We start from the raw sequence: 10,015 nt of genomic DNA on the forward strand, positions 1-10,015 counted from the left end.
AGGTAGATACAACCCATAGGCCACGTGATGACATGGAAGCAGACACAGAGAGACTTCATTACAGAGTAATTGACATGTGCCTTCCTAGTGGTGGTTTTGAAGCAGATAACCAGTCACGCCAACTCCTCTCCATCTCATTCTCCCTCTCTCCCAACTTCCATTCTGTTCAAGATATCTCATCTTTCCTCGCCCCCATGTGCCCAGCCTAGACCCTGCCTTTTCAAGCCCTGACTGTGTCCTTCGTAACCATTAAAATGCCCATTTTTTAAAAGGAAGTTTCTTTTTTTAGCCAAACTTCATTTCCCTTAAACTCAACCACCTCCTCATCTGACATTTTCATAAACCATTATCTTTTGAGTCTAAGACTTCTTTGTCTTAATCACTTTATTGGGTTATAATTTATATACCAAAAATGTATTCTTTAAGTGTACGATTTGATGAATTTAGACAAACCTATATAACACCACATAAAACATTTGCATTACCCAAAAAGCACTATAGTTTGCCATTTCTGGAATTTTATATAAATGGAATCAGACAATATGTACTCTTCAGTAAGACAGTCCTTTTTTCACATCTTAACATTTCTAAAATTGGATGTATCTTACAGTGAACATCTAATATAGTAGTTCTTTTTTTATTCCCTTTAGGGCTATAACTAAATAATGTATCTTATAATAGATAATATCTTTAAATCAGGGATATGTATGTATATATTTATACACATATGCTTAATACATGTATCTAATTAGTTGGTTTTACCATCAGACAGTAAGCACTGGGAAGGTAGAATCTTTCCTTTGTCATGTAGATTCCCAAAGTACCTATGGCTGACTATTGACAGAAGCTAGGGTCCAGTAGTTAAGATTCTGTACTTCTAATGCAAGGGATGTGGGTTTGATCCCTGGTGGGGGAACTAAGACCCCATATGATGTGTGCATAACCAAAAAATAAAATGATAGAAGCTAAATAAATACTGCAGAAAGTGGTGGTAGCAAGTTTCAAACAGTTTTCCAAAAATATCTTCTAACAACAAAAACTTGCCTACAACTCTTCTTGGAATGCATCAATAGTCTCTAATTATAATAGGGATTCTCTTTGAGGGCTCAGCTATCTCTGCATTAGTATGAGACAACATTTCCCAGAATTTGTTCTGTGGACAATTAATATAACTCAAGGCACTAATAAAAGTGTTAGGGTTACCGCTGTCACAGGAATTTGGGAAATGTTTCTTACCATTGTCCGCTACTTGGAGATTCACCATTCTTTAGTACTAAAAGTACGGAAAAGTCCTGCAGCAAAGAAAAAAGGTTTAACTCTGTTTCAACCTGAGGTTTCTTTGACTCTGGAGCTTTATGGAACCTCCATTAATCACTTACATAATACAGTTTGTCAAAGACAGGTCTAACACATAAGCATAGATTCAAAAATGAGAAAGAGGAACTTCCCTGCTGGTCCGGTGGTTGATAATCTGCCTTCCAACGCAGGGGACACAGGTTTGATCCTTGGCCCAGGAACAGAAATCCCATAAGCCACAGGGCAACTAAGCCTGAGCACCACAACTATTGAGCCTAGGTCTTCTAGAGCTCACGCTCAGGAGCAAAAGAAGCCCCTGCGCGATGCAACTTAGAGAAATCCCCTGTGCCCAACAAAGAACCTGCACACCTCAACAAAGACCCAGAGCAGGCCAAATGAAATAGTAAAGATAAATTAAATTAAACAAATGAAAAAGGGGGAAGATATTGAGATTGAAGAGAACCATATGTGAGCTGGTCCCTGCTCAGCCAAAAGCTACGCAGTGGCGTCTGGAATGAGATAGATGGGGATGCTCTGCATGCCAAGGGCTCAACAAGCACTTTCCCTTGTTCCATAATCTCTTCATAGTATGAAGGGACACGTGGGCAGACAACCTTTCCTAAGAGGCATCGAAACAACACAAAATATGCACTGACTAATCACTTAGGTGACATGCCCCAGTACACGTGATGGATAATTGATGTTGAGTAAGGAGAACCTACTGCCCCAGCCATCTGCTTGGGCCATCTCCACTGGGGGATGCGCTGCTATTTGTCTACGGGCCAGATACCTCTAACTGATGAGAAAACTGAGGCAGTTATAGAATAGCTTGCTAAAACAGAGAGAAGCCCACCCACAGGAATTACCCTGATTGCTTAAATGATGGCAAAATCCTTCTCCAAAATAGCATTGACCCAATACACACAGACATGAAGGGACATCAGAGCGGGCCAGGTGAAAATCAGGTAGAGACTCAAAGAAATGTACAAGTGCTTCCTTTCATTTTTAAAAATGTTATTTTAAACATTGTCATAAAGTGAAATTGACTTTTTCCCCTCTTGGCATATATTCATATGAATGTTAACACATATATAGATTCATTTAATTGTCACCACAAACAGGATACAGGATAGTCCCTCCATCCCATAAAATTCCCTCACGCTATCCTTTATAAATCCTCTCCCAACCCATAACCCCTGGTCACCACTGAAAACCACACCTTTTCATCACTGTAGTTTTGTGCCTTTGTTTTTGGGCTACACCACTTGGCATGTGGGATCTTAGTTCTCCAACCAGGGATTGAACCCATGTCACCTGCATTGGGAGCGGGGAGTCTTAACGACTGGACCACCAGGGAAGTCCCTAGTTTTGTCTTTTCAGGGAAAACCCCTTTTTCTTTTGTTATCCCCTTTGCTTAATTTTTGAACAGAGGTCTCTGTATGTTTATGTGTGGGTACAAAGAGCTCCAAATCCAATGCTTCAGACTTTGTCCTCTATTGTTACTGTTTTGTTACTTAACATTTACCATAGTATACTAAGCATTTTACATACATCATCTCAATGTGACATACGTACACCATTAATATTACCAGTGCACAAATATGGAAACTGGGGATCAGAGAGGTTAAGTGACTTGCTGAGGCCTCACAGCTCAAAAGTAATTGAATACCAGCATAAACTCAGCTCTGTTTGACCACAGTCTTTAAACATTAAGCAGTGAAATGGGGAGGACTGTAACTAAGAAGGTGGTACATCAACACAGGTTGGGGGTCAAGTCATTTTGGAGACATATGGTTTTGTAAAAGGTTTGCAAAGGTGGGAGGGGCTGGAGAACTATCTGGGTCTCCTGACTTCTCAAGCTTGGCTCCTCCACTTGCCACATCCAGGCCTTGCTGACCCACTGCCATCTGCCTTCAGGGGCTTGGGATGGTTTAACTGCCTTGCAAATTTAGCAGAGATGACCATGTGTGTCGCAGCACTGCTGTAGGACACAGCAGTTGAGACCCAGGAAAGGGCCTGGATGCCTTTTGGTTTCTCCCCAGCCTCAATTCCCCACTGTGCCTTCTGACCTCATTTTTTCATCTCAGCTGCTTGCCACACCAGCTGAAGAAGTTTCTAGGACACAGCCACCTGGTCTGTGTGCTGGAGGTGGCAGGTGTGTTCTCGCTGAGGTAGGGCAAGCAAGATAGGAATGTGTGTGGTTGGCATGATGTTTAACAAAGAAGGAAGAGAGTCTGGCCCTGCAAGACCCAGGGCGGCAACATTTGTGTTGGGGATAGAAAGATGCAGGGGAAAGGAAAGACAGATGCTAATGAAGCATTGGCAATGCTGGGAAGGTGGGCCAGGTTGTTGCTCTGTGTATGGTGTTTTGCTGAGTTCGCCATTTGGGGAAGAGAAGCTGGCTAGCATTGTTTTCTCCTAGAATCCATTCTTAGCTCCTAAAGGGTCTTGGAAATGAGCTGCCAAGCCAGCGCATGCTGGGAGGAATCACACATCTGAATTATGGCATCACATCCTTTGGAGACACACATACCAACCAAAAATCAGGGTACCAAGGACCATCTCTGCGGGACACTTGATTAACAAGAGAGATGGTACATAATTTAGCATGGAAAGTCTTGAGTTGCTTTAATAACAATAACAATACCAGTTAAAATTTATTGACCACGTAATATGAACCAATCACGGTGCTACGAGCTAAGTGACATGAATTGTCTCGTTTATTTCTCCCCAACAACCCTCGCAGGTAGGTACTGCTATTATCTCCAGGTTACAGAGGGGAATTGGAGGCTGGCCCTGAGGTTCATCCGAAGTATGCAACTATCGAGAGGCAGAATCAGAATCTAAAATCTGGCTTTTTCAAAGCCTAATTTTGCAAGTTTTTAGCTTCACTGCTTTCCTGCCTGTTCTAAATCAGAAATACTATTAAAGGGTAGTGGAGGAAAGAGGGAGAGTGATCAGCAATTCAGAAGTCCATAACCTTCTCGAAGATTTGCAAAGTTCTTTTGGCTCGGCCACAATGTGGGAAGGAGTGAGAACCAGTGACATCAGCACCGACATGGGTCCTCCAGGAGTCTGGTGATCTTACCTGCTGGCTTGAAATGATTGCATGCTGTAGAAACCTACAGCCATTTCTCAAGTTTTCTTTTTACACAACTGGCTGGGGAGGGTTTTAGACAGGTAGGCACAATGGACTATTTTTTTTTTCTCTCTTGGGTTGGCGCTGTGAAGTGTGGCTCTTGGTTCCACCCTGGTATACTGGCTAGCACAAAAAGTACCAGGCCTCTCTGAGCCAACAGAAAGATCTCGATGAGCTTGTTTTTTAGATGAGGCAAGGTGAGCAGAACAGACTTTGGACTTAAAAAGCTCCTGAACAGGAAATTAAATGAACTCTTTGAGAATGCCACTTTAACACTGAGTCCTCTGGAAGAAGTATTTTGCAAAATGGTACCCCGTGACAACAGGTTGTTTATGCCCTATTAGTAGAGTACTTTATACTTAGTATTATACTGGCCTGGACTCCTTGTAGACTCAAATTCAATAATAACACCTATGACACTCTTCTGCAAGGACTATCACTCCTGCTGTGTTTTGTAGAATGTCTCATGCACGACAGGGCACAGTAAACAGTCAATAATAATGTTTACTATGATAACGATCTTCCAAATGCCTTTCATCTAAGGATCTCAAAGTGCCTTGAAAACACTCATTAGTTAAGCCTCACCATGGCTCTCCACTCTTATAATATATTTTCCCATTTTACAGAATTTTAAATTGAGACCCAGCAAGCTGAAGTGGCTTGCCCACAGTCATATAGTCAGTTTAAATGAATGATAATGATGATGCTTTGCATTTATCCAGCGTAGGTTTTCTAAGGTGATATGAGTATGTTGTAAAGATAATGTTTACACTATCCTGGAGGAAGAGGGGTAGCAAGTATTATTAACAGTTGACTGGGTTGGGTAAACTGAGGCCAAGAGGGCAAGTAGCTTGATGAGGGTTTGACTGAGGATGTAAGGCCACACCTCTGTCTCTCAGAATAGTGTGTAGACTCTCAGATAATGTGCAATTGTCTGAACCCAGGGATGCACCATTGCTTTCACACTTCAGGAAAGGCAGCTAGATTTGGGGCGAGTAGAACAGGATGCAGAATTATAGCTGTATTTACGTCCAGGAATAGTTTGTTCACATCCCCACTGACAGAGTCAAAAGGGATGCGATGAGCCACATGGAGAAAGGTGGGCTCAGGAAAGGGAGGAAATGGGTGAGGGTGTGGAGTGGCCCCTGGCTCTGCCCTCTCATAGAGCACCTTCACTAAACTAGGTGCTCCTGGAAAGCAGGGGCCCTCAATGGCTTGGTTTGTTTCAGCCTCATGGCAGGACTCCAGTGCAGCTCGGAGGATGGGCACAACCCCGTCACCGGCCCCTTGGTCTGCAGTGACGTGTCCTCGTGAAAGACTTCTAGGGACACACAGGATCTTACTGGCTGTCTCTTATTCCTATAAGAGAATAAGAGCTCTAGTTCCGATAGCTCCCCATGCCAGGAGGGACCTGGGAATTCTCTGTGGTTCAAAAAGTAGGTAGCTGTGGATCCATCTGTTGCTACCTTTTCTTAGCAACATAGCCACATCAAAAAGATGAAAGCATGAACAAAAATATGCAAAGGTGATAGAGGACTTGCCTCCTCCCAGTCTCCCAGCACTCTGTGAGTGATGGATGATACTCAGCCCTGCGGGGAGGCAAGTCAGACTTTCCAGGGTGAGGGAGGAGAGAGGTTGCTGGGTCTTAGGAATTCAAAGGGAGATCTGCTGACCCGAGATACAGCCTGATGCTCTGTAAACACAGCCTGCCTGAGAAAGCAGGTTCCCCTACCCCTCCTTTTCCAAGCCTGTGGATTCTGATTGATGGCTAGACCTAGGGCTAATAAGGAGCCTGAAAGGAGGGCGCCAAGCCCTTTTGTGGAATGTGTTCTCACACACAGGCACAATGGCAATACAAAGTCTGCTGTGAAGAAATCACACTGATGCCCGGTTTCTTCCTGCTCTCCTTTTGGAAAGTTTCCACACTACCCTGCTGCATGGGTGGCTTAAGGGTGCACGGAACCCAAGAAGTAATAGGCTGTTGAGAAGAGTATTTGAGAAACTTATCCTGAATGCACACCCGAGCCTATTCTCCTTGGATGGGAAGGAGTCCAGGGAAGACCCTCCCACTCTCTGCTACTCTTCACAGTGGAGAGTCATGGTTAAAGTTGTGGTTAGCTGCCAGGGTTAAAGCTTGTTTTATGTGGCACTTCACAGAATTTCTGAGTATGCCAACCACCCAGGCCATGGCATGCCATGCCCACCTGGACACACTGACTCTGGGGTGATAGCCACTAATCTTCCTGGAGCCACAAGGACCATGATCTTCTCTCGAGTTATCCCCTTCCCCAGCTTCCCAGAATGAGGCTCACAGGCAGGTCACATAAAGTCCCAAGGATGTGCCCACAAGGCTGGACAGGATGATTCACGTTGTCCAAACACAAAACGCATTACTGGGTGGTCTCCTGCGGCTCACCTGGGGCGCTTCATTTTTCATGGCAGGCTCTGATGTGCATTTTCTGTATGCTTTATTCATTTTGTAAAGTAAAAAAAATCTTCAGGTCTCCTGTACATGTCGGTTGTACTTCACAGCCCAGCCTTTCCTGTCAGTCACTCCACCCACATACATGCTTCTTTCCCTATTGAACTTTGTGTATCCAGTGTCTTGATAACTTTGAGTGATTGTGAATGAGTGTTGTCATCATGGCACTTTATGACTGGGAGTGGAAGGATGGATTTGGGTAAAATGCAAACAAAACCTGACATTTAGTAACTTCTCTGAGATCTCAAAAGTGACAAGCAGTTGGATTTGGTTTTCTTTTTCTCATCTTCTGTGCATTTCCCATGCCCTGGTTTGGCCTCAGAACAGCAGAAATGAAAGACCAAGAATATAATCAAAGGACTTCCTGGGTGGTCCAGTGGTTAAGAATCCACCTGCCAATTCAGGGGACATGGGTTCGATCCCTGGTCCTGGAAGATACCACATGCCAGTAATAACTAGGCTGTGCACCACAATTGCTGAGCGCAGGCTCTATAGCCGTGCTTCCAAGCAAGAGAAGCCGCTGCAGCGAGAAGCCTGCACGCCACAAAGAAGACCCAGTGCAGTCAAAAATAAACACATGCATAAATAAACAATCAAGAAGGCTTTCCATGTTCTACCACCTACTGGACTAGAAGCAGGGAGGACCTGGGTAGCTTGAAGAATTTTAAGAGTTCCTGATTGGACTGGATAGGCTCACGGTTCCACTGAGTCTCCGTACGACAAACCACCCACAGAAACTTATCCTCAGGGAATCCTCGGCAGCGGCCCTTTGAAACAGAGCTAAAAGAAGAGAAGCCCCAACTGCTGGCGCACATAAACCCAACCTCCAAGGAAACACGAAGGAACAGATGAGATCTTTCTTACCCCATCCATGTGGATTCTGACGTTAGGCACCAGCCGGAAAGGACTGCACTGCGGACCTCTGGGGTGAGTCCTGCTCCTCCTGCCGTCCTGCGGGGTCAGCACGCCGGGCCGGCGGAAGGACCCCGCTCTCCCCGAGGCCTGTCCGGCCCGCACGCCGTCCAGAAGGCGCGCGAGCAGCAGGTTGGCCGGCAGTGCCTCGATGCTGCAGAACACCAGGGTCCTGCACTCGGGGCACCTCAGCTCCTTGTGCGCCTTGAAAATCCTCTGGAGACATGGCTTGCAGAAGGTGTGCTGGCAAGGGAGAACTTTGGCGGTGACATCGAGCTTTTCAAGGCACACGGGGCACTCCAGAAGATCAAGTAACGTCACGTCATCCATTTTATTTTAAAACTCCAGTCCTGACCTGGAGGGGCAGAGTCCACATGGTCCGGTCAGCTGAGCCAGTGGGGCAGAGACAGGGCTTCTTGAGAGCGTCAGGATGCCCGCTTGTCTGAAGGAGAAAGGAAGAGGGAAAAAACTGTGACTGCCTTCAGAGGTATATCCCACCTACAGGAGGCAGAGCCTCATAAGGCGGTTCGCAGGGACTTTGTTTCCGCACCCAAGTTTCAGATGACTCATTCTGATTCAGTGCTAGCAGGTAGAGACCTCGACTCCTGCCTGCTGGAGGATGCGAGGGAGCAGCCAATACAGCTTCTGACTGCTTGCCGGACTAACTTACTCATTGCTTCTCCGTGAGCAAGGAGGGAGGGGGGAGACAGAACTGACCCGGGGCTCCAAGGATGAAGCCTTCTGGTAGTCCGTCTGATTCATCTCAATGTATGGCAAAAGCCACTACTGTAAAGTATTTAGCCTCCAACTAATAAAAATAAATGGGAAAAAAAAAAAGAAAGGCCCCTCAGGATGCAATTTCTCTTAAGCTATTTTCTCTTTCCCTTCTTTAAATGTATCTGTTATCTGCATCACACTGATAACAAGCTGTTTACATAAGGGTATGGGAAGCTCCCGTAGTTGTAGACTTCTGCCCTTCACAGTACATCTTCCCCCTTTACTTTGTTCTAGCAATGTACAATTTCTACAAGAACCTAATTTTCAAAAATTGTTTTGCCTCAACTCCAGGCTGTGGAGCTTGAAAGTTTTTTTCTTTCTTTTCGTTCCTCTTTTTTTGCCTTCTTACCTTGATTATCTTAGCCTCAGAGACACTATCCCTCCCATAGGATAAAGTTGCACAGCCTGTTTTGTTACTTTGACAACTGTTCTCAGTTTCGACTGAAGCAGATAGGAATTTAGGATTGTGGTCACAACCTGCAAGAACCAAGATGGGGCAGCGTATACAGGTGTGTGTGTGTGTGTGTACGTGTGTGTATGTGCGTACCTGTGTGTGTGTGTATTCTGAAAATCATCCTTGTTCCAGAAACAGTTTCCTTGTGGATGTCTGAGAAGTCCCCTCTTAAGGAGAGTGGCTTGGGAACAGGTCCCAGTCCCTCTCAGCGGGAGGGTTGGCACAAGCCGGTGGCCGCACTGGTGGAGACAGGCAGACAGGACAAGCCAGGCTGGGAGAAGGCACCCGGCCTCCTGAGACAGCTCCAAAGATGTCGGCACGCGGAGGTGTGCGGGGGGCCACTAACCTTGAGCTTGAGTTCAGCTCAGCACGGTCCCCCTCGATGCTCCGCCAGGCTCCCTCCACCGGCTTCCGTTGTCCCTGGAGCTGCTGCTGCTGCCGCCGCTTTAAAAACTTTAACTCGAGTCTTAACTCTTTTCAGGGATCGCCTTACCCAGCCCAGTTAACGCTTTCACCGCCGTTCTGTCCTTGGCGCTTTCACACTCTGCTACGGATCCTTCCTTTGTGGGAGTCGATTTCAGGGAAAAGATTACAAGGGGGCAAAATATAGGTCAATTTACTCTAAGGTTAAGTTTATATTTCCCCTTCCTCATTTTCTGTCCTTCCCTGGAAATTGAAACACACTCAAGTTATGAACATGCCAAAGTGTATTTATTTCAAACCTTTATGAGGATTTCCTGAAAAGTTCAAACATATTAAGGTAGCTGTGAACACAAAGATAAACCTGTCACCTAAAAAGTACTGCCCTATAAAATCAGTCAGTCCTTGAACTGTGAGATTTGAGATGGACTTGAGCGATCTATTTGCTCAATCTTATGAAATTAAAAAAACAAAACAAAACAACAGTGTTGTGGTAGTCCAGACACATCCTTGAAAAATCAAAGCACAGGAGGGC

At 45.4% G+C, this 10,015-nt stretch overlaps 1 protein-coding gene across 3 annotated transcripts in view; it reads right to left on the reverse strand.

The window, feature by feature from the left end:
* Nucleotides 1-9,504, reverse strand: part of SH3RF2 (SH3 domain containing ring finger 2) — a 144,365-nt gene extending 134,861 nt beyond the window's left edge. The window contains exons 1-2 of one of the 3 annotated variants that reach the window (XM_043465108.1): nt 9,407-9,504; nt 7,782-8,271 (exon numbers count right to left, since the gene is read on the reverse strand). In XM_043465108.1, coding sequence (XP_043321043.1) covers nt 7,782-8,159 — 378 coding nt within the window. In that variant the 5' untranslated portion in view covers nt 8,160-8,271; nt 9,407-9,504. Of the gene's footprint in view, nt 1-7,781; nt 8,538-9,406 lie in introns of those variants that run through there. The other 2 variants (XM_043465109.1, XM_043465110.1) reach the window with 2 other exon arrangements.
* Nucleotides 9,505-10,015: the final 511 nt, after the last annotated feature.

Source organism: Cervus canadensis, chromosome 4 (assembly GCF_019320065.1).
Source record: "Cervus canadensis isolate Bull #8, Minnesota chromosome 4, ASM1932006v1, whole genome shotgun sequence".
In the NCBI taxonomy this organism is placed as follows: domain Eukaryota; kingdom Metazoa; phylum Chordata; class Mammalia; order Artiodactyla; family Cervidae; genus Cervus; species Cervus canadensis.